At 41.0% G+C, this 25,163-nt stretch overlaps 3 protein-coding genes across 11 annotated transcripts; 2 read left to right on the top strand and 1 right to left on the bottom strand.

Annotated features, from left to right (window-relative positions):
- The first annotated feature begins 301 nt into the window (after positions 1-301).
- Positions 302-9,096, top strand: nfe2l1b (nfe2 like bZIP transcription factor 1b). Of its 4 annotated transcripts, none has more exons than XM_067487110.1 (6): positions 302-491; positions 1,522-2,342; positions 3,366-3,587; positions 5,148-5,237; positions 5,349-5,507; positions 5,633-9,096. In XM_067487110.1, the coding sequence occupies exons 2-6, from the start codon at positions 1,785-1,787 to the stop codon at positions 7,007-7,009; spliced, it is 2,406 nt and encodes an 801-aa protein (XP_067343211.1). In that variant the 5' UTR covers positions 302-491; positions 1,522-1,784; the 3' UTR covers positions 7,010-9,096. The 4 variants fall into 4 exon arrangements, with proteins under 4 accessions (XP_067343211.1, XP_067343215.1, XP_067343214.1 ...); XM_067487114.1 differs by lacking the exon at positions 302-491 and adding an exon at positions 879-956; XM_067487113.1 differs by lacking the exon at positions 302-491 and adding an exon at positions 980-1,417.
- Positions 9,097-9,450: 354 nt separating this feature from the next.
- cbx1b (chromobox homolog 1b (HP1 beta homolog Drosophila)) lies at positions 9,451-15,481 on the bottom strand. 5 transcript variants are annotated; one of them, XM_067487122.1, is made up of 6 exons: positions 15,458-15,481; positions 12,351-12,432; positions 11,892-12,048; positions 11,598-11,751; positions 10,211-10,305; positions 9,451-10,117 (listed from the first exon to the last, which is right to left on the bottom strand). In XM_067487122.1, exons 2-6 carry the CDS (start codon positions 12,403-12,405, stop codon positions 9,976-9,978), a joined length of 603 nt encoding a protein of 200 aa, XP_067343223.1. In that variant the 5' UTR covers positions 12,406-12,432; positions 15,458-15,481; the 3' UTR covers positions 9,451-9,975. The 5 variants fall into 5 exon arrangements, with proteins under 5 accessions (XP_067343223.1, XP_067343220.1, XP_067343224.1 ...); XM_067487119.1 differs by lacking the exon at positions 15,458-15,481 and adding an exon at positions 15,214-15,322; XM_067487123.1 differs by lacking the exon at positions 15,458-15,481 and adding an exon at positions 13,565-13,758 and having other exon boundaries at positions 12,351-12,414.
- snx11 (sorting nexin 11) lies at positions 14,831-24,789 on the top strand. Of its 2 annotated transcripts, none has more exons than XM_067487115.1 (7): positions 14,831-15,013; positions 16,221-16,255; positions 16,570-16,656; positions 18,908-19,008; positions 19,603-19,698; positions 19,823-20,047; positions 21,019-24,789. In XM_067487115.1, the coding sequence occupies exons 1-7, from the start codon at positions 15,001-15,003 to the stop codon at positions 22,175-22,177; spliced, it is 1,716 nt and encodes a 571-aa protein (XP_067343216.1). In that variant the 5' UTR covers positions 14,831-15,000; the 3' UTR covers positions 22,178-24,789. The 2 variants fall into 2 exon arrangements, with proteins under 2 accessions (XP_067343216.1, XP_067343217.1); XM_067487116.1 differs by having other exon boundaries at positions 14,836-15,013; positions 16,216-16,255.
- The last annotated feature ends 374 nt before the right edge of the window (positions 24,790-25,163 follow it).

Below are 25,163 nucleotides of genomic sequence, written 5' to 3'. Positions count from 1 at the left end.
GTCTCAAATATTGCGTTTTATCTGTCAGATTATGTCCATTTGCAGTATTAGCTATTTTGTCTTTAATATGAACTGAATGTATTAGGTTTGAGAGCTTTTCCCATTTGCTTTCTTAATGTATTTGCAGTAAATAAATACAATGTATTAGAGAGACTATGTTAAACAATTGTTTATTGGCATAATCTGGCTGTGTACTATTATTAGTGGAGGTGTGCGGGTGGGGTGAGGGGCAGGTCGGCTGATGAAAGCTTGCCACTAGAATGTTCTACGCATGCGCGGTGTGAAAGCGTGTTTTGGTGTCAAGTGGCGCTGCTAGGCTAGCCGGGCCAGCTAGCTATTCTGCAAGTCATGGTGGGCCATTCAATGAGGAACTGCTGGGGAATGCTATATCGGCCACATCTGTGGAACTTTTAATGAAACAGGAATTAAATGTGGGTCTTGAGTGACAGTGGATTGTTGGGCATGAAGACACAGTTGCAAAATCTTCATGCGTAAGTATGAAATTGTCTTTCAATAAAGTATCGTCAATGTGCGTTACGAGCCGAACCGTAGAGTTCCCCGGTTCGTAATAGTATCATAACTAGCCTTGGCGGAAACAGAAATGAATATGTTATACTTATTTGTGAGTTGACGACATGTAAGAGTGTGTCTTGTTTACTTTTCAGAGTAGTTGAATACATACGGTAGTTAGCAGCAAACTAGCTTACGGCTAGCACGATGAACGCTACGAGTTCCTATTCTAGTTTAGCTTGTCCCTTAAGGCCCAACCCACGGTGTATTCCTATTGGTTGGGAGCCGCTCGAGTCATGTGTCGTCGCTGTATACTGGTCCTGTGAATGGCTAAACAAACTATCAATCATCTTTTCACTACTTGTTGCCAGGGAGATTGTTTGATGCCAGTAGATAAAATGCCACTAGACGTACCTGTCACTTTTTTGGGGAAATCACAGATGCAAGTAAGCGAGCTAATGTGCGGCTTTTAATATCATCGCTACTTTGTGTTGGGTAGCAAGGTCACTGTATGTGGGCAATAGTTGTAGCCGGGTCCCAAACAGAGTTAGCTAATAGCCTCAGAGCTAACGTCGTAAGGACGAACATAGGCGCAGCTGTGGAAAGGAGGGAGGGACCCAGCCTGCCACCTTAACGCTGTCGTTGGTGCGTGTGCTAGCCAGCCCAGCGAGCTTTCTCGACTCTCTCATTCACCTTCAGCTGCACCCACACGAAGTAGTTGTCCTGTCAAGGGTGGGGTGATGCTTTACAAAGCTGTGTGTTTGTCTCTGCTCCGCTGAATTTCCAAGAATGATAAAGGCATTTGGCGTTGCGAGCCGACATCACTTCTTAATTCCTGGGAGGATGAAGTGGTTGCAGTCGGCTAGCAAGTCCTGCTTTTTATTAGTAACATGTTCCTAATGCAAATGTAGGTAAGACTTGGGTGTCTTAGGGCTGACAGTGGTAATTATAATGTTGAACGAGTTTCCTTTGCTGTCGTGCAATAAACTGTGATTTCTCACTTTCTGTCAGGAATGGGACCAACCATATGAAGAACAAAGCTTTGAGCACAAGCTGGACTCGGTCAGAAGTGGAAACCTCAACTTGGATCTTATATGCATTTTAAACTTGAAGACTCCTGTTGAAGACCCTCTCCCTGCACTGTCTTTAACCACTTTTTATGTTCATGTATCTATTTGTGCATGCTAGTACTAGTACAGAAGTATTAAGCCAAGGTAATAGGCCCCGTTTTTGTTTTTATTTTTTACTTTCACCTTTTGTTCCTTTGTAAAGAAATGCTTTACCTGAAAAAGTACTTCACAGAGGGCCTGATTCAGTTCACCATCCTTCTGAGTCTCATTGGGGTGCGGGTGGACGTTGACACCTATCTAAGCAATCAGCTGCCCCCACTGAGAGAGATCATCCTGGGCTCTAGCTCAGCCTACACCCAGACACAGTTTCACAACCTGCGCAACACGCTGGACGGCTATGGCATCCATCCAAAGTGTGTGGACCTCGACCGCTTCTTTACCACTCAGCGACTGCTGAACCAGGTGCGCCAGCTGGATCGCTTCTCCGTGCCCAGTACCGAGCTCAACACCTGGCTAGTGCATCGAGATTCAGAGACTGTGGTGTCTGCCAGCAGCCAGTCCAGCCCCAGCATCACCCTGGACAATGGGGCTGGCCTAGAGGACATTAACAATCCTGACGCTACCCCGGCCATGAGGGGAGGAAGTGGAGCACCTGAATCTACATACAACCTGAACGCAGCGGACGGCAGCCTTGGAGCTGTGGCCCCAGAGGGTAACCAGGAGCAGGGCAGCAGGGATGGCAACGATGACCTCACCAAAGAGGTAAAGCAGTTATTATCTGAGGAACATGTGTCAAAAGGAGGACGAAAACACCTGCTATTCACACAGTGTTGTCAGTACCATAACCAGGTTGGCTCGAGACTTGTGTGAAAATAGATCAAGCAGTTGAGAAATGAAATATTCAGATCTAACATTTTTTTTTTGATTTTTTTTTTTTTTTTTTTTTTTGAAATTCCAGCTAAACCAAAATTATGTCTTGTTTTCAGAAAAACTTTAGATTTTTGTCCACTTTATGTATGATCCCTACTGACAGCTTACACCAATAAGTCTTTTAATTTACTAAAATATGTTTGTCCAGTTCTTGTTTCTGGCAAAAAGTATAAACAGTTTGGGTGACAATAGTGTGTCTGTCATGGTCCACACCCCTGGCCTTTCTAACAGTGTCAGATATTTTTAGTTCAACCAGTTGAGTCACATTCATTATGGCTGTTTGTGTGGTTAACGGTGAATACAACTTTGAGAACCCAGTCAACGATCACCTTCCATAACACACACTCTTAAAATAGGCGCAAATGAACAAAAACAATACCGTTTCCTGTTTGATCTACATTTCTATACGCCGTATATTTATATATAGTAATATCGGTAGTCATCATTCTGCTATTTGACTTTGATTTTGAACCCAAAAAACTTAAGTGGTCATACAAACTCATTCTGGCATGGAAATCGACTGTGACTCCTTTCTGATCACATGATAATCACCATGTCAAAGTGTTTATGTCATGGTTTCATCATATGACAGCATTCTTGTTATATGATCTTTCTCCCTTTTTTCAAAATTATACACATCAAATGAAATAAAAACCTATGCGGCTTGACTTAAAGATAAGATTATAAATAAGTAAATATTTGCGCATCATAAGAGATTAAAAAAAATGTTGTTTTTTATTTGTACATTAGATTTATTAAATCTAATTCTATCATATACCTACACACTACCTAATTGTTAACATACACTTTCTCTGTACAGGGCCATTTTTCAATGGTTGCTATATGTTTTTCCAGGACATTGATTTAATTGACATCCTATGGAGACAGGACATCGACCTTGGTGCGGGAAGAGAAGTGTTCAACTACAGCAATCGTCAGAAAGACAGTGAGGAGGAGAAGCCCAGCCCACAGGAGAACAAAGACAGGACTGAGGAACAAGAGAGCTGGAGGAATGGAGTAAACCTTCAAGGGGACCAGCGGGTAGATGGGGAGACTGGAGAGAGTATTCCAGAGCAGGTTGGTGGACTGAACAGATCTTTTATATCCTAGTGTTTTGTCTGCTAGTGGGAGGAACATTTAACTGCCTGATGCAACACAAAATCTAGGATCATGGGAGCTGCAAACTGGTTGTAAAAGATTATTGTCTCTACTAAAATGGGCTTTTCTTCACATCGAGAAATTTCCAGATAGTTTATTTTTTACCATTTGCCTAAAACACTGTGGTTTGAAAATGTGTGTTCATGTGTAAAATCGCTCACTTTGCATATAATAGTGTTATGGTGTTGTTGAGTCACAGCAGTCGATGTGTTAGGTCCCAGACAGCAGAAGGTGAGATAAAGCAAATCAAGGTGTTTGATGCAGACAGACACTTAGGTTTTATTGACCTAACAAGCTGCACAATGGCAGCACACTAAATATTGGCCAATTATCTAAAATAATTTTCATTTCATCAGTGTTTTTATAAAGTAAATTTAAACGGTCATCAAATCTTCTTAAAATACTGATGCAGATGCATGCAACACATTCAGCACAGGTATTTGTGGTATTCATGGCATCTATGGCATCTGTGACATTTTTGTGAGCGGACCTAAACTTATTAAGAAGTAAATGCTCAAAAACACATATTTTACTTGATTGCAGTAGTTGAGCATTACCAAGGTGAATGCAGACAATATTTAAATATTTTGAATCAAAGCATAAATGGTAGAAAGGACAGCTGGATTTGGCAACGAGACTATCAGAATGACGGACGCTTTTACACCTGTTTGGTTAAACCACGCTCTTATGTGTTTGACCATTTTATGCAGTTTGTTTGTGCTGGTGTGAAAGCTGTCAATCAAGCTATGGTGCAAATGGAACAACAGCACCAGCCCACTTCATACAGGTTCTGAAGGGTTTTGTGGGCTGAAAACAAAGTAGATCATAGGAGTATGTCATTTTACTTATTTATTATTATTATTTTTTTGTTTAGGGTCAATTCAAAAGCTAAACTGCTGTTATTGTCTTCAGGCTGATCATGCTGATTTGGTTGATTTCCCTTAAACATTCAAATTAACAGTTGGACTCGCCTGTATGAGCTAATAGTCCAGTAGGTTTATGTTATGACCAGGTATTGTAATGACTTTAACTTCATTGTTAAAAATGCACAATTCGTCAAGAATGTTGGCATTATCATGGCAGGGGTCTAAATACTACAGTACACGTGAGCTTTGGCTGCCGTTGACATGAATGAGAAGCCAGTCAGATCAGACTGCTAGTAAATTCAAGCACTGACAACAAAATACAGCCCATTCCTCCAAAATGAACCAGATTTTAAACTGATGTGATTAAAAGCATTTAACACTTTTAAGGTTTAGTGTCTAATCTCATTTGTGGCATATGTGTTAGTTACGAAATATTTCTTTCTCAAGTGCATATAAGCAGACATTGTGAAAACAACAAAGAAGGGAACTATAAGTTAGTAATTTATCTTTTTTTCCATTTTTGCACTAGACCAAATTAACAACAGGTGAGAAAAGATCTTAAAAGAATTATGATTTGTGAATGTATTGATATTTCTTTTTTGTCATCACCCAGATCCCAAGTCTCGGTTCACAGACTTCATTGTCTCTACAAGAATGTTTGAGGCTGTTGGAAGCCACTTTTCCTTTTGGAGAAGAATCTGAGGTACAAAACAGGCATGAGAACCATGAAATCCAAGAATTGCAAAGCAATGTTTCTAGATTACTTACATTAAAAGTGTGTTTTTTTTATTATGTGTATGACACATTTAATTAGTTTCCAGCTCCCGTTGTGACTCCAGAAATAGCAGTTTCCAATGAAGAAGTTCCTTCAACATCTCAGGGTCTCCATCTGGCACCACAGCTGGCCACAGCAGAGCCACAATTAGACCTAGAGCAGCAGTGGCAAGACATTATGGCCATCATGGAGCTGCAAGTATGTCTCCCTGACTTTTTAATTTATGAACTTATGAAGTAGGAAACAAAAGGCTTCTGTATTTCAAAGTAACAATGGAAATGATCGGCATGAGTTTAAAATCACTCTGCGTTTTCTGTTTGAAGGCAATGGAAGTGAACAGCACTTCACTTCAAACCAACTCCAGCAATGTCACTATCACAAGTGAGTCGACTGAGTCAAACACTGTGGGCAACTTTGAACTCTCTCGCTCAACCCCGATTAACCAGGATGTCAGCCTCCACCAGGCCTCCCTCCCAAGCTGCAGCCAAGACTTTCCTCAGATTTTTAATCCTCAGCTGGACTCTGTGAGCATCACCCCAAGAACCACCATGCTCAGACTTTCCTCTAGCAACTCCACCAACATCAACTCCACATTTGGAGCCACAAACCTGACTGGAACGTTCCTCCCATCCCACATAAACGGTTCCAGTAACAACATTACATCCACACCTCTCCTGCCAGATCCGTTCGGCTCCTTGCTGGAGGAATGCATGCTTGACGAGATCAGCTTGCTGGACCTGGCCATGGAGGAGGGCTTCAGCCAGGCCCAGGCTTCCCAGTTAGAGGATGAGCTTGACTCAGATTCTGGTCTTTCCCTGGACTCCAGCCACAGCCCGGCCTCCCCAAGCAGCTCTGAGACATCCTGCTCTTCTGCAGCTTCTTCCTCTTCAACATCTGCAACTTTCTCAGAGGAGGGAGCTGTGGGATACAGTACAGACTCGGAGGTAGCCGCAGTGGAGACGGAGGAAGGTGCTGTTGGGGGTTATCAGCCTGAGTACAGTAAGCTCTGCCGTATGAGCTACCAGGACCCGTCCCAGTTCCACAGCCTCCCTCAGCTCGACAGCATTAGCCACAATCATACTTACAACCTTCCCCTTTCGTCTCCGTTCTCTGAGCACCCAGAGCTCCCCATTTCAACTGGGAAGAAGACTGTCCGCGACAAACACAACTCAAAGCTTCAGCCGCCTCAGGACTTGCTCGACAAGCACTCAAGTCGTGATGAACGCCGAGCCCGGGCCATGAAAATTCCCTTCTCCAACGACAAGATCATCAACCTGCCCGTTGAAGAATTCAACGAGCTTCTAGCCAAGCACCACCTTAGCGAAGCCCAGCTAGCCCTCATTCGCGACATCCGCCGGCGCGGCAAGAACAAGTTGGCAGCGCAGAACTGCCGCAAGCGCAAACTGGACACCATTACCAACCTGGAGCAGGGTGTCCAAGACCTGAGGCGCGACAAGGCTCGGCTACTGAAGGAAAAGATGGAGTTCATCCGTTCAATTCGACAGATGAAGCAGAAGATGCAAAGTTTGTACCAAGAGGTGTTCACTCAGCTACGGGATGAGGAGGGCCGGCCCTATCCTCCCAGTGAGTACTCGCTCCAGTACAGTGCGGATGGTAGCGTGCTGATTATGCCCCGTGGCATGACGACTGCTGAGCAGAACCATAAGCCAGAGAAAAAACAGAAGGACAAAAAGAAGTGAGGGGGACAAACTGCAGTTTATTCTATCACTTTGTTAAATCAATAAGAAAGATTTCTGCAAATGCAAGAGAGATGTCCTTTTTTCCTTTAAGAAGATTCTGGTGAGTAGAAAAATGGCCTTGTTGACTACTCTTCCTCTATTAGTTTCTTCCTTTAAATCGGTTCCTACTTCTTTTTTTTTTTTCTTTTCCTGGAAACAACTTTGAAGCAGACGTAGCTCTTCATTTGAGTACTGATATTTCATTCTTTAGACAGGGGGAAACATTAAGCAAGGAGAGGAGGGATATAAAAGGACATATATTGAGCTATTAGAAAAATCTTAGCTTCTCTTGACCCTTTTGCACCAAACCACTGACGACTGAGAAGATTTGTAGGGTAAAAGAAGGGACTTGAGGAAAGTGGGAGTAAAATAACAGTCAACAAGGATGTTTGGCATAGCTGTCCATTGAAGGTTTTTAAGGATTAACAGATCCCATCCCACACTGGAAACCTTTTGTGATTTTCATAGTCACTGAGGCTTTTAAGTTGCTAGTCTTCGGGGCAAAGAAAAGCATCTATGGTTGTGAGAGTTTAGATACCAAAGGCTAAAGGAAGTCTATCATTTTAAGGATGCCATTAACGTCTGTACTAACCCGAGGTTGTACAGTCCACATCAATTGATCTGAATACATCGTAAATGCTCAAACACTGCACTCTTAATTCTGTAGGTTTGCATCTCAAATTTCAGTTTTGAGGTCAGTTTGTGAGTGGCATCGAGGTGCAGGCAGCCTTAAATAGATTGGGTTGGATGTGTGAACGGATGTTGAGACAAGGAGTCAGAGGCTGAGTGTTCCCGGGCTGGCCACTGCTAAAAGGGCCCTGTGGGGTGAAGTCCTGCGGAGCAGATGGATGTTTTAGGGAGGAGGCACACTGCATTGCAAAATGTATCAACTTTCTTATAAATTATACATAGCACTGTAATTTGTCTTTTAAAAGGCTTGGCTATATGCATTTTGCTGTGTCTGTCGCTATTCCTTCGCTGCAGGTTTAATACGGGAGCTGCGTTTAGGAAGGCTCTTATTAACTGTTCATAATCTGTAGTATAAGCAAGGTTATAGGTCTAGCAACATCAGCTGTACGTATACGTCTACACCCTCTTTGTTGATTTGAAAATTTAGTGCAGAGCTTGTAACAAGGGGAATTAAGATACTGTGATGGGCCAGAAGCTCCAGGAAGTACTGTACGTATAGCACTAAATCCAGCCTGTCGCAGATCCAAGTTATGAACAATTTGTTGGTTTCTTTTCCTCTTGGATGCACTGTTTTAAGCATTAAGTCAAAGCCGGCAGTCGTCGCTGTGGTGCAGCGACGTCCCTAAAATAACTTATCTGCCATTGTTGTCCAGTTCAAGGCCACTTGAGGCATTTTTTTAAAAACTGCTGTAAAGCCGAGATGTTTGGCTTAAATAATGTGGGCCCTATGATTTTAAGTTTTTGTGTTTAATAACAAAGTGAGCCGAGTTGTTGGGTGAGATAAGTAATTATTTGAATGCGTGATGTGATTCGAATGCCTTTCTTTCAGTTTTGCTATCTTATCTTCACAAAAGGTTTTGAGAGCTAAATAAAAATGTTCTCAAAGTAGAAGTGCTATTACTTTTCTGTTTGAAGTTTGTCAGTATATGTTACATCACCCTCTTTTAATAATAATAAGAATTAAAATAAGTCAGTTGTTGCAGCTGAGATAGCAGTTAGGATAGATTATTTGCAAGAGGCTGAACAGAACTCGCAATTTTAAGATGATGTCCAGAAAACTGTTTTAGACAGGAGAAATATCCTCATTAAATGTGATTTTCAGGCATGAAACTCTGGTTAACATTAACTTCAGTGTAACCCGGTGCAACACCAACTATTTGCTACTTAGTGCACTTTTTCTTTTTTTTTGGGGTCTTATGTAAATATTTTCATGTTTGTGTTTGTCATGGTTTATGTAGTTTGTCAAATGTCTCCATTAACATTCTCACTCTGCTTTGAGTTTGGATGTAGTTCCTCTGTTCTGAGATGTTTGCTGGCAGTCAAGAATTGTTTTTATTAATAAAGTGTTTTTATTTTCACCTGTGACTCGTGTGTTGTAGTTGTCATGAATGATAATGGTAAACCATAAAACGGAAGCCTGGTCTAGTGTCTATTATCCCCAAACTCCCAAAACGTCAGTAAGAGGGGGGCCAAAAAAGACCGCAAATAACTAAAACTGGGTCCGAGCTGCATCCGAAACATTTAATTATTCCCAAATGTGAAGATGTACATAAGAGTGAATTTGATATTTGAGGTTTTGTACTGTTGGTGGAACAAAGACGATACAAATATTAAACTGTGATCGGCAGTTTTCATTGGTTTCTGACGTGTTGCAGTCCTGCTTGTGATATTTGTATTGCATGTACATTAAAAGTGACTCCAACATGAAACAGCACAGTAACAAAAAGTGGTTTATTTTCCAAAAATGACAAGCAAGACCTTTTGAAAAACATTACAAAGTTTACCAATGGCCAAATGAATCACTGAAAAGAGCTAATGATACGAAACAAGGCCTAAGGAAAAAACTATTATGCCAGTTTTTAGCTAAAAGCACCAACTGAGTTAAAAAAAAAAAAAAAAAAAAGGCACACTAACAAAACATAACGCCTCAGTGATGCGTTGTAGCGTGATGACCGAGCACTGGACCAAATGTATGAAATGACACTGGATTAGCAAGCCACTCTTAAAACTGGAATGGATACTGAAAATTAACACTGCATTTTGTCAAGCAAACCTGGAGCATATTTACATTTAGATTCTATCCAGATTAAAGACTTAAAGGATGCTACACCAAAAGACAAATGAGTCCAGTGGTGTCTTGCTTGCCTCTGACCCCCATCCTCGAATCCCCTGTCGAAAGTAAAGTGAAATTTAAAACTACAGTTTTTCTTTCTCTTCCCCTGCCCCTTAGCCCTGTGTTAGTTCTTATCATCCTTTTTCTCGTCTTCGGTGGGATACGAGTGCCAGGTGAGTCTTTCTTCATAGAAAGAAATGACCACCTGCGGGCACTTGACGTTGGCCTCCTTCGCTGGCACCAGGTCAGCTTCATCGGAGTTTTTCCTGCACAAACAAACATAAACAACTAACATTTCATTTCGAAACAACTCAGGTAAATATTCAGCCACTCGTGTTCCAGGTACAGTACACACAAACCATTTCATGAGGAACATAAGTTCTCCCGTGGAATCTGTGGCACCAATGATCCTTTCTGGTTCCAGGCCTCGAGCAAAGCCCCTTAGTTTTTCTGTCTGAGGATCAAATGGCAAAGTACAGCTTCACTTTACTGCAAAACAACATTTCTTGTATAATATTAGGCACCTGAAGTAAGTCATGGCCCTATATTTCAACTGTGTCCTAAAAATTGTTTGCATACAACTGAAGTGCAATAACAAGTCAATCACATCTTCCCAGACAACTTATTTGTTCCTGTCAGATGGACTTGAACTGTGAATTTCAGGTCGAGGCATTTGCAGATTTCCTGGGAACTAGCTGGGATTCTAGCCTGTATTCACTGTTGAACTGAAGTCTCCAATTTTCTCGTGGTTGGGAAAGCGGTGCCCTTCTTTACCATAAGCAATTGTCAAGTGGTTTTCCACAACGAGTTCTTCACTTTGATGAGGTTTTAGGTTCGTCTAAACTACAATAAACACCTGCTGCCTCCAGTTCATCACGCCAATCTTTGGCTGGCTGGTTTGTGTTTTACCATCCTTGAGAAGCACACATGCATGTTTGTGGTGTGTTCGAGTGAAGTTTGTACACAAGAGATGTCTGCTGGTTTTTCGAGGTTGGCATTACTCAGTATTTATACAGCAGCAAATCCAACAATGAAGTCCAAGGACAGTGTGTTCCTTCAGGGGTCGCCACAGCGGAACATGTTCCGCACGTTGATTTTTGATTGCGTTTTTACACCGAATGCCCTCCCTGCTGCAACTCTCAGGCTGTTTTTGTCCGGGCTTGGAACCGGAACCAAGGTCGCCCTTGCTGGCTGGGTGGGGCCACACCTGGTGGGGTGGGATTCTAACCCGCTGCCTTCTGCATCCCAACGCAATCCTCTACCACTGTCATTATCATACAATTAAAAAGATAATGCTCTGAAGAAAAAAAAAAGAAAACACCTTTTTTTTAATGCACTTGACACATTAGATTTGCTGTGATTTTGTAACACCAAATATCAGACAGAGAGTTTTTTGGTAAACTCAGATCATGTATAGTTGTATTGAATAGTCAATCAAAAGAATATTCAACTATTTTGGTAACAGAGTCTGTGTTCCAGTTATTTCATAGGCAAAGAATAGTTAAAAATTCTGATTCTCTGGTAAGATCTGCTGCCTTTCTTTGTCTTGTACCACTGAAAACTAAATATTTGGGTTGTTACGGGAGAGTTTGGGTCCAAAAAAAAAAGACATTTAAAGACGTCACGATGAGCTCAAAGAGACGAGTGACATTTCTTTGATGTTTTATTGACTAAACTAATAATCGGTTAACAAAGTAATCACTGCTACATGATAAATCTCTAAATAAAATCACTATCAGGACTTACATCATCTTTTTTCTTCTTTGATTTACTTTCGTCTCCTTCTGTCTCTCCAGCCGCCTTCCTCTTCCCTTCGTGTGCCGTTTTCTGAGACTGCAGAAATTCTGCAATCAAATCTGGACAGTCCAAGTTGTCTTCCGGCTCCCACGTGTTATCTTCACTGCCCATACAAGTGAATGAAAATACATACTTATGTATCTAATTACTAAGTCGGTCAACTGTGAAATGTGCCTGTATTTCATTTATCGAAGCAGGACACAATAAGATATAAAAATGTGTGGACTCCTCAATCACACTCACTCAGAGAAGCCTTTCCACTTGAGAAGATACTCTACTCTCCCTTTCACCACCCGCCGATTAAGGACCTTTTCCACCACGTATTCTTCCTCGTCCTCCTCTTCCTCTGCCACATCGTCTGCCTTCTTCTCCTTCTTCTCAACGGAAGTCATTTTACTCTCTGAAGGGTGAGAAACGGGAATAATGAGCATCATTGCTGATCCTCAAAACTTTTTTAACAGCTGCTGAGCCCTGAAATTGAAAAGTCTTACTGCCTGCAGGTGTCATTCGCCAATGTTTAAGATGATGAACATTTGTTTAGGACAGGTGCTGAGTGCAGGCTCAAATGGATGGCAAACACTTCAAATGCAGCTTTGTTCACCTACATGACTTTATTTAGTCCTTGACTCCTGACACACACCTTACTGCACAAGGACAAGTGATACAGACAAATGTATGTTAGAAAGTAATAATATATGCAACCTTCTGTAACAGTAGGGCCATCGTTAGGGGGTTCTGTAGTCAGGCTCATACTCATCAGGGAGACCTGGGGACCAGCAGGTTCCTGGTTAACGTCAAGATTGTTGCATGTTGGAAACAAGCGGGAATCGAGGTGGTAGAGAGGAGAAGACAGCATTGGAGACTGGGATTTATTCAAAAGACGTATGGGTGATACTGTGAGGCAATGCAGATTATTCAACAAGTGACTTTGTCTGGGGCTGTAACTATTGATTCATTTCATAAGTGATTCAATTAAACATTTTTTTAAAACGTCGAAAGCTTTCATTAAAACATCAACTGAAATTCCCCAGAACGCTATGTTTACAGCCATATATGCAGGGGACAAGCAGGACTTTTGGATATGCTGCAGATAATACTATATTTCACTGGTTTAGCTTAAAAGGCAGCTTATGTCGATCAAATACTGAATTGTTTCAGCTCTAATTTGGTCTCAGTTAAGATTCTTTAAAAAGAAAATCTGCACTGCCCAAAGTCACCCAGACACCTCAATACATTGAAGAAACTCACTGGATCTGTTATGGGGAGCAAATGGCACAAACATTTATCTTTGTCTGTTTAGTCTACGTGCAAAAATATGCCACAGGTTTAACACTTGCACACAAGCAGCTACTTCATACAGTGTGTGTCACTATGTGACTTCATGGTAAAGCAAACGCAGACCGGGGGAATGTTTATGGCCGTGCCTGTTACCGCCAGCACCAACACCGGGGGCTTTGCAGCACCTGGTGGCGGTTTACCAGCATGTAACGCTGCAATGGAAGGCGGCTGCTACAACAACCCGCACGTTTACCTGCTTTTAGTCGGAATGGCGTTACACAACTGCCCCGGAGTTCGGAGGGTTTGCTGTTGCTAACGGTAGCCCGCAAAAGGAAAAAACCCACGGCACGACAAAGCCTCGAAGAGACCCACAGTTTGCAGCTAGCCGGGGTCTCCTCCATATTGCTTTCGCGTTAGCAACTAAACATAGCGTTACTGAGGGACGTCTGTCGGTTGCTGTGATTCATAATGGCCACAGTTCCTGTGAAACGTGCCTCCTAAATAAGCACAAATGTGGTTTTTACCCACCTCTCATTGAAAATATGTAGATTAACGTTACCAGCGAGCTAACGTTACACTCGTGCACAATCAAATGAAACACGTTTGGAGGGACGAGGACAGACAAAAATTGCACTCACCAATTGCTTTACAATTTAACTGCTTTTTTTAAAAAAGTTCCAGCCGAAGCGAAGGGAAACAACGCGGCGCGATTTGTCCTGCAATAACACCGTAATAACGTCGCTGTTCGTCGCGATTTGTTGTGAAAATCGGCAGCAGAAATGTGTCGTTTCCGCCCCTTCGTCTGGAAGGAGAGAAGAAAAACGTCCGTTGGCGCGCCACGCTCGCGCAGGTTCACGCATTGCACATCGTATGGATAGACTCGTCGACGTAACTGGCGCGTGTTACACTTCGTTCCTGTGACATGGAGATCTGTGATGGCGGAGTGTCCGCAAACGGCGGAACTGTTCTACCCGCACAATCGGATACATTATTTCTTTGCCTAGAATTATCAATACCACAGCGTATGAAATATTAATACAAAAGTACGTAATGCAGAATGCCTGATTTTACATCAATAAATGTGATTTTATTAGATCCTCAATATTGATGCCTCAATGTTAATGTTTAATGTTTAATTACATTTTATTTAATCTGCTGCTGGGCAGCATCTGTTTCTAAGTAATTATAGTTACCAACAATTAGTTAATTTGCATATCCAGACTCCCAATGCATACTATAATTGCTTGACAATTTTTGAGGTATTATTATGGATTTATTAACTGACTGTAGGCTTCATAAAGTTGTGTAATTCAAGACCACCTTAACTAGCTGCAAAAACAAAGTGATGAATATTAGTTGATAATTGCTATTTAGTACAGTATATTATTGAAGTGCACACATATATTATTTTGTATTGGGTCAGCGTGATCTTCTTTACATTGACCTTTATTTGTTATGGATTCATATTCCATTACGAAAAAAAGCAGGGCAAATCTATCTTGCATGGATCGTGCTATCTTAATGTCAATGTGACAGAAAATCTGCAACATGCCTTTCAATTGTAACCTCAAGTGCACAAAATTAAACTCAAATAATTTTTGCAACTCCCAGAGCTACTGTTATACAAGGCTGACTGACACAACCCTGTCTTTCATTTGGCCACAAGTTCTCATTAACATCCCACCTTACAGCAGATGAATGTGGGGCTGCAGTGATGATGAATTCATGAAGACATTATTTATGTCAGGGCTGCTGTATGACACTGAAATAATTTATGCCGGGTGTACCTGTGACTGTGTGTGTGTTTGTTGTTGTTTGTTGTTTTTTTGACCAGTATAATTTGAAACCACGCCCCCATCTTACGCACGCACGCACGCTTCCGGAAACCGAGCTTGCGCTCGTCATGGCTGACGTACAAGCGTTGCGTGTGACTTGCGAAATGGTGATAGATGGGAGCTGCTCGGGAAAACAAGCCTCCGTGTTGGAAGATTTCTAACTCAAATAAGTCCGAAACATAAGACAAGCAGGGGGACGTCGACAACAGCCAGCTGAACACGACCCCAGCAGCGAACACATGCCTCGTGAAAGTAAGTAGTTGTCGAACACGATTAGCTTTAGCTCAACGTTTCCTTCCCACTTTAACGCAGTAAGTGTAACGATAACTAGTCGGTCAGGCCAGACAACTATTGCTAACTAGCCGCCAACCTTTAGAAAAGCTTCCATTACATAACATAATCTCTTCAGTGGTAGTTTCAGTGGTACTTTTTTGCGCGCTGTAGTACTTTACGTTTCTTTATGCAGCACCAGGTCCGTTTCGTTGCCCCGAAGCGGTTACATTCGGTTTCCCACAGAAAAGAGACGGACAGGTGGATGGATTGATGCCAACAGGAAAACTCCGTCCCGTTCACAGTAGTTTCTGTTTCAAAGGAAAATCGCTGCATGGGTATCATGAAATGAGATGAGCCCCCCCCACGCCCCCCTACATAGAACCAAGTAAAGAAAGTCAAAGTGTTGTTGGTATTTGTTCTCACGTTTCCTTGTTGTCTCTGTCGTTGTCTTGTTTCTTGTTGTTGACAGTCGGCGACTCCGTGTGTTCTTCGTGCAATTTCGTGGTGGGTTTAAGGGTCGTTTTCTGTCTTTTTGTCTTCACTTGCACGACCTGAGTTGAGGCTTCTCAAATGCAAGGATTGAGGGGCTCAAAACCCACATAGAAACTGTTGGTCATGAACCATTATCAGAGAATCAATGGGTACCTTTTTTTTTAATTATTATTTTTATGTTTCCTTTGTTCTACCACATAATGCAATCAGGATCTTTACTTGGGTAACACGATTGATGGGGGGGGGGGATTATTAGTTGTGGTCTTTACTGGTATGCCAGTCTGGATTTTTTTTTTTTTATCTAATCAGTAACACGCACTTCCGAATACAAAGATCTTTGCGAGAACTCCCGGTCAGAGTGGAAGCAGAGAGGCACGCGAATGTCTCACCACTGTTTTTTATGGGTGAGTCGTTTGTTTAAAGGGATCTCAGTCTAGCAGCTGAGGAATCTTACAGAGCTGTGAAAAGACTCTTTCTCTAAAATTCTGTGGGTCTACGAAGTTACTGCTTTAAAAAAAAAAAAAAAAAAAGAGTCATTGCATCATCTCGAGGGTAAAGACAAATGCCTGAGGGTGTTAATTTTAGCCGGCCGGCTTCTCTATTGGAGGATGACTCACTCATGACAACACAATAAAAGATGGACACAGTTGGGGCTTTTTTCTCCCTATTGATTTCTCCTTTCTTTGCAGTGCAGCACTTGGTAGGATGATCGCGAATCAAGAAGAAGATGTAAGTAAACCCCCCACTCTTTGTACTCGTACATCACATTTCCTGTTGGTGAAACTTTAAAAGTCATTTGTAAAACGTTACACGTCTTGTTTAAAACCAAGCTTCCACAAAACAAATGCCACACAACAGTATCTGCCTTCATGTGTCTTAGAGCATTTGAGAAACTTCCTCTATGTATAGAGAAGGCATGTGTCGTGCCTACACAGTAATCTAGATCTCAATCTGTTGGTTTTTCTATCATGGAAGAAAACCCGCAGAAACCCCCCAGTTTTACCTTAAAATTAAGCATCTGTGACTTTGTTTCTGTCCTTCAGGAGTTTGTCGCAGTCCGGGTCCAAGATCCCCGCATTCAGAACGAAGGCTCGTGGAACTCATACGTGGATTATAAGATATTCCTACATGTGAGTACTGACGCCTACATTTGGAAATATATTCATACACTCTGTAGCAATTTGTTTTAGAGCTGAAATAGGCTATGGACAGGAAAACAAGGTTTCAGATGATTATTGTAGTCATTATTCAAGCGAATATGACCAACCACTGTCTGTGTAATGCTTCTCCAATGTGGTGTTTTGGTGATTTCTTTTTTTTTTTATACATTATAAATGTAATATGTGGACTGTTGTGTCTAGAATTAATGCCATTAATTTAAAAAAAAAAAAAAAAGTTTCAACACACTACATTAATTATGTGCTCACACAATTCGACCAAAGCTCAAAAGTTAAATCAGGGTTAAACAGATGCTGGTTTATTTCGCCTTCTGATTTGTGCAAGTATAATGTGGCCAAGTTGTTGTTGGTTCCTATCTGTTGACCACGTAGACGTGTTAAGCTGGGAAAGAAATGCTGCAAAAGGTGAAACCTGTTGCATTTCACAATGAAAGCCATGCGTCCTCCTTTTAAATCTGACTTGCGTTTGTCTTTGGCCACTTGTAAATCACTTGACTTTCCAATTCCACTAAGCTTAATCCTCTGTCCTTATCCCAGTCAGGGATCTCAGGACAGAGGATGTTTTTTGTATGGACTGGGACACGCCGTGAGCAAAACATGTAATATTGAATGATTTAAACGAAATCAGAGTCTTGTATTACGATTTCCAACAGTCTACCTGTTGTTTTCACTGCACCGTGTACCGTATCCACTCTTTCAGCAGAAGTAAATGACCTGCATCTTCTGATATCATTAGTTTCATTCATCATTAGTAGAAAACTGTTGTGACTCTTTCCGACTTCGGCCATGTTTGCTCTCATTCTTTGGTATCTAGTTGATTCCTCATATTGTGTTTGGACGGGTGTTTGTGCCATTGTCAGGGTGGTGGTTTCATGTTAAGCAATGCTGTGTCAGCCCATGAGCTGTGTGGGTGTTGACTCATGAAATAACCACCAGACTGACCTCACATGATCTTAAATTATATAGTTTGTGTTCAGGGTTTTGCTCCTTTGCCCAGTTTTATTCATTCATTCGACACAATGAAGAACATTTATGTTTAAGCTCAACCCTTCTCCCTGCTTCTGTTGCCCGTCCATGTAACTATTTAATTATTTCCAATAGTAAACTATTGTCCTGTTTTGGTCAGGAATGTTTTGTGGCCATGTTTGATACGCATCCATTAACAGGAGCTAAAACTAATGCAGCATCCCGTTCTAGTCACTGGCTTCAAGCAAACGATTGAAATAGAGAAGATGTGGTGGTGACTCAATGCTCCTGATGACTTCCTTATCTTTCTGAGGGCTTCCACATCCTGTAATGGAATTTGTTCACCCGTGTTAGCGTCAGGGCCACTTCCCTCGTGCACCTCGTACAGATTATTATTATTATTATTATTATATTGGCGGTCAGATGATTGCATGTGGACACATCACTTGAGCAAATCTGATGTGTGATAACATTCAGCTCAGCAACAGTTGAAGCAGTCATAGCATGACTCATAGTCACAATGTTATTCCCAAAAACAGACGGAATTAGTTGTAAATTAACTAAACTAAACATTTACAAGTCATCCCAATATCAGTAGTGGATTAATACACATTTGGTGCCCTAGTGAATATTTGTGTGACTGAGTAAAAGTAAACTACAGTGTGTGTTTATGCTAATGACAGAACATGTAAACCAGTAGAAACATGGGGCTCAGTAATGTGTTTCGGACAACAAAAGAGTTCTGTGTTACACAGGAATAAAACATATAAGACTTTAGTGTAAAGTGTTGTTACTGGGATTTTATTTAAAAGATTTTATGCAAAAAGAATTATTTTCATTGTTGATTAAACAGGTGTTTATCTTCTCAATAAATCAATCAACTGTAAGAAGTTAGTATATAGTGTTAATACTGGTCCAAGGTGATGTCGTCAAATGCTGTTTGGTTTGACCAACGGTCCCAAATGTTCATGTTACTGATTATAACACAGAGGAGAAAAGAACGTCTTCCTTTTTAAGGGGCTATTTTTTGTTTTTTGGGTTTTTTTTTTCTTTAAAAACAATTAACTAATTTGTCAAATTAGCAAATTTCTTGTCACCTAAATGATTAATTGTTGCATCTCTACATATTGCTGGTGTTTGTCTTTTTGTTGAAAAGCATAAAAGTCAATTTAACATAGCCTCACCTATTTTATTATTATTTTTAACGGTAAATATTTCATATTTTTCCTATTCCCAGACCAACAGTAAAGCCTTCACAGCCAAGACGTCGTGTGTGCGTCGGCGTTACAGCGAGTTTGCGTGGCTCAGGAAGAAGCTGCAGAAAAATGCCGGTTTGGTGTAAGTTAGGAACTATTTGCTCTTTATAGTGGTTCAGATAGAAATGTACATGACTACATTTCACCTAAACTTGTTCTTTGTAGCTGCACTAATCCAATTTTTTTTTATATTACCAGTGGAAAGCTGGACCTCCTAATAAAATGATTTACCCCTAATAAAATTGTAGTTTATAAGTTAGAAACTTTATTAATCCCCGGAGGGAAATGTTTGTTTTGCAGTAGCTATTACACATAATAATAAAGTGTAAAGCAAAGTCGTAAGATATCGATTAAAAAAAATAAAACCATTAATACACTGTCCATTGTGTAGTGAGGTGAACAGTCCTAAAAGCCAGAGATATGTTCCTGTATTGTCCATTATAAGGCCGCAGTGCAAACCATGTGCTGTTTGTACTCGTGCATATGTTGAGAGTGGATGTACATTAGTTATTGTAGTTAGTGCTGTGATAAAATGCTGAAGGTCTTTCTCGGTAAAATAGTTGCTCATTAAAATTCAAACGAGATTTTTTACACATCCTGTGTCAAATTTATTGAAACAAATATGTCAGTCTGCAGAATGGAGAATGAAGTCCTCCTTGTGCTTCTATCTTTCCAGGCCGGTCCCAGATCTCCCAGGAAAATCTTTTTTCTCCTTCAGTAATGAGGACTTTCTGGAAAAGAGAAGGAAAGGACTTCAGGTGTTCTTGGACAAGTCAGTTCATGGTTTCATTATTCTAAAACTAACTTCTGCATATAATCAGCTTTAGAAGGACAAGTTCTGCAGCGCAGGCTTTCTGTTAAATCTCATCTCATCGTTGGTGCTCCTGTCCCGACAGAGTGGTTCACACCACAGTATGTCTGTCCGACAGCCAGCTCCACCTCTTCCTGCAGACCCAGCTGCCAGTTGGTCACATTCAGGACTGCGTTCAGGGCCACACTCCCTACTCCGTGACGGACGCCATCCTCACATACGCCTCATCTAATCGGGGCCTGGTGCAGGCTCAGGATGACGATTCCATCAAGGAGCCCAGTCTGACTGTCTCTTATGAGTCCATGGAAAGGTATGAGGGACTTAACATTTACAAGAAGCACAGCAGCACAGATACTCTACTAAAAGTGATATCAACAATATCTAGCAATTATTGATGAAAACAAAGTACTTTAAACACTACTAAACGTGATGTGGTTGATAACGTGAATGTACACGTCTAGTTCAGATTTGTTTCACACGTGCCTCATAGTTTCTGCAGTAATGAAAAATTTAATTACTGTGAACATTCAGAGATTTGTTAAAAACCAATTTTTATCAGCAGTCAGTTAGTACATTTACATTTAGTCCTTTAGCCGACGCTTTTATCCAAAGCGACTTACTAGTGAAGTACAAGGCAGCAAGAATCTTAAGTCGAGGAGAAAACATCAAAGCAAAGTCCAATCAGTTAGTAGCAGGAGAAAATATTAACTCAGTTCACCTTTGTGGTGCAAACAACCTTTCAAAAGTGGAAAATATGGCAAAGAAACATTTTATAGTAAAAAAACAAACCATAAGGTCACAGATCTGAGACCTGATGTGGAACAACACCAGCTGGTAAAGGTGGAGCTGATTTCAACCACTTTATGTACAGACCTGAATATGACGTCAGCATTTATTAGTCGTTTCTACAGTCGTATCTACACCTGCAAAATAAACAAGTACAATGTGCAGTAATGTCCTCAATTGCAGTGCAGTAAAAGTACCACAAAATAGAAGTACAGCTTATCTTAGCTTAGCATGAAGACTGGATGCAGGTGGACACAGCCAGCCTGGCTCTGCCAACAAAACCGCACAACACCCCATAAAACCTGGTTTTGTACAACTTAGAAAATAAAATGAGTTAAAAAGCTTTTGTTACCTTTGGACAAAGTCATCACCTTGTCTACAGTCTTTGTTTTTACAGTATTTTCTTACTATTTTATTTTCTAGGACAGATATAGAAGTGTTCTTAATGTTCCTGTGCACGTGTTATAGAAAATCTTTGCTTTTTCCACTCAACAGTCCAGCTCCTCATCAACCTTGCCTTGAAACTACTGAGACCCACAGCCCTGAACTTCACGCGGGCTGTCAACCCGATGCTGTGGAAGGATTACTGGAGCTCTGCGATGACAACAAAGTGCATGAGAAAACCTCAATAAGAATCTCTGAGAGGAAGAACCATCTGGAGGCTATTGTTGAGTGTGTCTGTTGCCCGTCTGCGACCTTTTTCCTGGGCGACGACCAGGAAAGTGAGGAAAGTCTCGTCCCTGTAGAACAGACCCAGCAGACGAGCTGTCAGATACAGACTCCAGTGGAAGTGCACTCGCCAATGGCGCCTGGATTTAATGAGGACTGTGGGGTGGACAGTGTGTTTGAGGAGGAGTGTGCAGAACGAGAGGAAGATGAGAACGTTATGACTTTAGATACAGAAGTAAGGACTGGTCCTGTTGCTCAGACTGTTTCTCAGTTAGAAAGGGAGAAGACTGAAGAGTTGCACAGTTCTGGGGAAGCGAATACAGAAATGGTATGTGTGAATTCAGACCTTTTAGATTTTAATGACTCCAAAGGACAAGTTATACAAAGTGTTGCCAGATCTCAGGAGGAATTTCTTGAAGATGTGAGCTCCGAGTCGCAGGTCATGTCCGAGGTTAATGGCGTCGAACCCCTTCGTGGCTCCGGGGGCCTTGTTGCAGATGCTAGTTGTCTGAAAGAGCCTGATGGGCAAAAAGAGCCAGAGGTGCGACAAACATGCCAAGAGCAAGCTGAACGGGACGTGGACAAGAGCAACGAGGACAGCCAGTCACTGCCGTCTTCAAACGAAAGCATAGTCAAGGTCAGCGATGAGGAAAGCGTTTGCGACGACACGGAGGACTCGATCCAGGCTGATCCTGAGGAGGTGACTCACTGGTCAGAGGCCCCCAACGGGCAGATCTTGAACCTGCAAATGAATGGATGCTCGGTAGAAAAACAGGACGTGTCCTCCCCGAATGACGAGGACCTGCAGTACATGACCTCTCTGGACCGTAACTCAACTGTAGCTGGTGGAGATCTGACCGAAAGTAGCGACTTCAGCATCTTGGAGAGCAGCTGTGTGCCGGGGTTAACTGTTGATAAATGTACAGAGCAGGAGTCCCTGCTGTCTTTGGACGCGTCCGAGTCTCCTCTGAGGTGCATTAGTTAAACACGTGAGGCCACAGCCACACCGATGGATAGTACTTCAGTCAGTGGCAGCAGGGACAGAGAAATATTGGACTTTAACACATTTAAAACTCACTCGTAGGTGTAACTTTTTTTTTTTTTTAATAGTGTTTATCTAATTTTAAAGTTCATCATTTACACTCAGGTACACTAAATATCGGCACTTGTTTCATTCTGTAGCTGGCTCCTAAATGTTAGAAGGTGTTTGGCGTCTCTGCAAACAGCAGAGGGAGCCCAAGTTCACAGTGTGATACAAGAGCTGTCGTCATGCCCTCAAATTGGAGAGTGGGTTCACATTTTGTTAGGTCTATATAAACACTCCGTTGTGCACTTTGAAGGCATTTTTGCTCGGTGTAATTGCTTGTTTCTGCTCTGCATACAAACTGCCAAGAGAATCTTGGGAGTGATAAGGGAGGAAAATGAGTCCGGAGGTGAGTTTGAGGCTAGTTAACTGTTTCCTTGGTGAGGAGTATTGAAAGTAAAGTGAGAAACTGGTCTTAAAATCCCCTCTGGAGGGTCTTTCTACTCCACTCTGAGCACGGGCAGGAGGAACAGTGTACACACTGGCATGTGGGTATTGTTTTAAAATAGACTTTGGGGAGAAAAGTGAACCCATCTTTTAAATTGCTAGAGAATCGTGCACAGCAATTCTCTCATTTACAACTTCTCTCACTGTGAATCCCATATGTTACTTTAGGTTTTAGTTCAGCACCTGTGTATCACTGAATCTCTGTAATTTAAGGTAAAACAAAGTCACTGGTGACTTAATCGGCTTGTGTCATTTACAGTTCAGTGAGAAGCTTTTAATGGAAGAGACGGGCGACAAAACTCTGATCTCCATCTTGTGCACATCTACACTCAGTTGCAAGTTTACTGGTTACACAAAGCTGAAATAAATAGTTCTTCGATACGTGTATTTTGCAGATAGTTTTCCAAAGATGCCATTTTTAATTAATGGGATATTTCCACAAAATTCTGATTAGTGACTTGGAAAAATGTTTATTGCTACAGTACAAAGTAGTAGCTGTATCTGTATTTGAGTGTGAGGAGGGAAAAAAAGAGGAAATGATGTAGTAAGCAAGTGAGAAATAGTTGAAAGACTAAATAATTCTGAGGGTTTATAGCACAGATTGTGTTTGGTTAATCACCAACAACAAAAAACTACATGCTAACTTTAATATATTAAATGCATTAAATAAAATTAGCCTTTCTAGTTAAACGTTTTCCTTCTTGAACATCTGTTCATAACTGTTTTTCACTTACCTGCTTCATAATTTGCTGATTCTTCCCCTAAAAAGTGGAATATAAGTATCTGCCATTGAATACTTGAGCCATTTCCCTTGTATTGGAAAATATCCTGGTAATTAACAACTAAATACCAGTGCACTTCTAGAAAATAAGAGGAACGTTTACATCCAATGGTAAAGACAATATGGGGACATGTAAAATACAGTGTGACCCCTCATTGATATAACTTAAAAAAAAAACTTCTTCTAAAATGATCCTACATTTGTGTTTTCCAAAGTTCATAAAGCTAATGAGGCTTTAGCAGTTGGAAAATGTCAAATTAAGTGGCTGTCGTCTGACGTTACAGTATTTTAGGATGAATTTCCCTCTTTATGCTCCGGTTCTGTTTATGGAAACACAACTTGGGAAGGCATCAAGTTACTTTGTCTAACCCAGACTGCAATAAATAATATTCTCACAAAGAACAAGGAGGAGTTCGTCCCACGTCCTTTCCATTGGTTATGAACAGGAGGAGGAATTACATCTAGAAAAAGCTCTTTATACGGGTACCTGTGGCTTAAGATGGACTCGAAGTGGATGTGATTTCTATCAACGGAAAGTGTTCCAGAGACGAGAATTTAGTTCTTTTCACTGTTTGTCAAAGCGGCTAAAATGGAAGCCTACTTAAAATCCATTTCACTGGGGAACCACTGTACCAGCTTCTGTGATATTCATTATGACAGAGTTATAAATCCGGGTTTTTTTTTCCTCTAAAAATATTCCAAACTATGGTTTACAAACACTAAACTTTGTCTAAATGATGTTTTTTCTTCCAAGTTACTGTGAAAGTATTTATTTCATGTGAGGAGCTACTGTCTGTACATCGCATCTTTTCTATCTGACTTAGCATAATTAGTTATGGTCATACGTATAGAAAACATTCTCGTATGACTTGACTGCAGTTTGACTTAAACATGGTTTCCAAACACTACTACTGCTTCTTGTCACATAAAGTACTTTTGATGCATTTAAAAGGGAACCATGAGAAATGAGCCTCGATGCTTTTTTATTTTTGTGGCAATATTAATTCAATGTCTACGGCAGGTTTCGGTATGAATGAGCGTCACAGCTGTGAGATCTACTGTAGCAGATCTGGGTTCTGGTTTTCTAGCAAGTAGTTGGAAGTTATCTTATTTGCATAACTGAAGTTATTCTCTAACCAAATGCCTGTTTTGAGGAGACTGCTCTACAATATGTATCTAGAAGGGTAATGATGACAACCTGAGTGACAATGCAAAGTGAATATACAAACTAAAATCTAATTTCATCGCAAATAAATGGTTTGTTTTCTCTGCAGTGTGACAATTACATGTTTCTGTTTTTCATTTTGTCGTATTTCTATTTTATGTATCCAAAAATCAAACGCACGTCATGATTTGAAGGAAATATAGTGGTGCAATCCTGGCACCTAGTGGCTCAAATTGAAACGGTGAGTTTATTCAACCAAAACTCAATTTTGACTGAAAGGAGTAAATGTCACTCATAAGTTGAAGCTTTAGGTATTGCAAAACATATAGTATCAAATTTAAATATTTCTCAAATATATTTAGTATTGTATAGAATATAAAATAACCTTTACATTGATTGGATTTATATAATTTACAATTATTTAATCTAGAACCAATTTTAACTAGTTCATTGATAAATGTCAGTCCACAATTATTTCACTACCACTGGAGCTG

The sequence above is a fragment of the Channa argus genome, chromosome 20, assembly GCF_033026475.1.
Source record: "Channa argus isolate prfri chromosome 20, Channa argus male v1.0, whole genome shotgun sequence".
NCBI lineage: Eukaryota > Metazoa > Chordata > Actinopteri > Anabantiformes > Channidae > Channa > Channa argus.
Note: the sequence above shows the minus strand (reverse complement) of the source record. Positions and strands in the feature narration are given on the sequence as shown.

What these genes read in the sequence shown, in the direction of transcription:
- snx11 (XM_067487115.1), top strand. An exon ending in CAGAAAAATGCCGGTTTGGT is followed by an intron (nt 19,009 to 19,602) that starts GTAAGTTAGGAA and finishes CTATCTTTCCAG; the next exon opens with GCCGGTCCCAGATCTCCCAG. An exon ending in CTTCAGGTGTTCTTGGACAA is followed by an intron (nt 19,699 to 19,822) that starts GTCAGTTCATGG and finishes CTGTCCCGACAG; the next exon opens with AGTGGTTCACACCACAGTAT.
- nfe2l1b (XM_067487110.1), top strand. Translation starts at nt 1,785, where the DNA reads ATGCTTTACCTGAAAAAGTACTTCACAGAGGGCCTGATTCAGTTCACC. An exon ending in GAGAGAGTATTCCAGAGCAG is followed by an intron (nt 3,588 to 5,147) that starts GTTGGTGGACTG and finishes GTCATCACCCAG; the next exon opens with ATCCCAAGTCTCGGTTCACA. An exon ending in TGGCCATCATGGAGCTGCAA is followed by an intron (nt 5,508 to 5,632) that starts GTATGTCTCCCT and finishes TTCTGTTTGAAG; the next exon opens with GCAATGGAAGTGAACAGCAC.
- cbx1b (XM_067487122.1), bottom strand. Translation starts at nt 12,405, where the DNA reads ATGAGTATGAGCCTGACTACAGAACCCCCTAACGATGGCCCTACTGTT. An exon ending in AAGTGGAAAGGCTTCTCTGA is followed by an intron (nt 11,752 to 11,891) that starts GTGAGTGTGATT and finishes TTGTATGGGCAG; the next exon opens with TGAAGATAACACGTGGGAGC. An exon ending in CAAAGAAGAAAAAAGATGAT is followed by an intron (nt 10,306 to 11,597) that starts GTAAGTCCTGAT and finishes TTTGATCCTCAG; the next exon opens with ACAGAAAAACTAAGGGGCTT.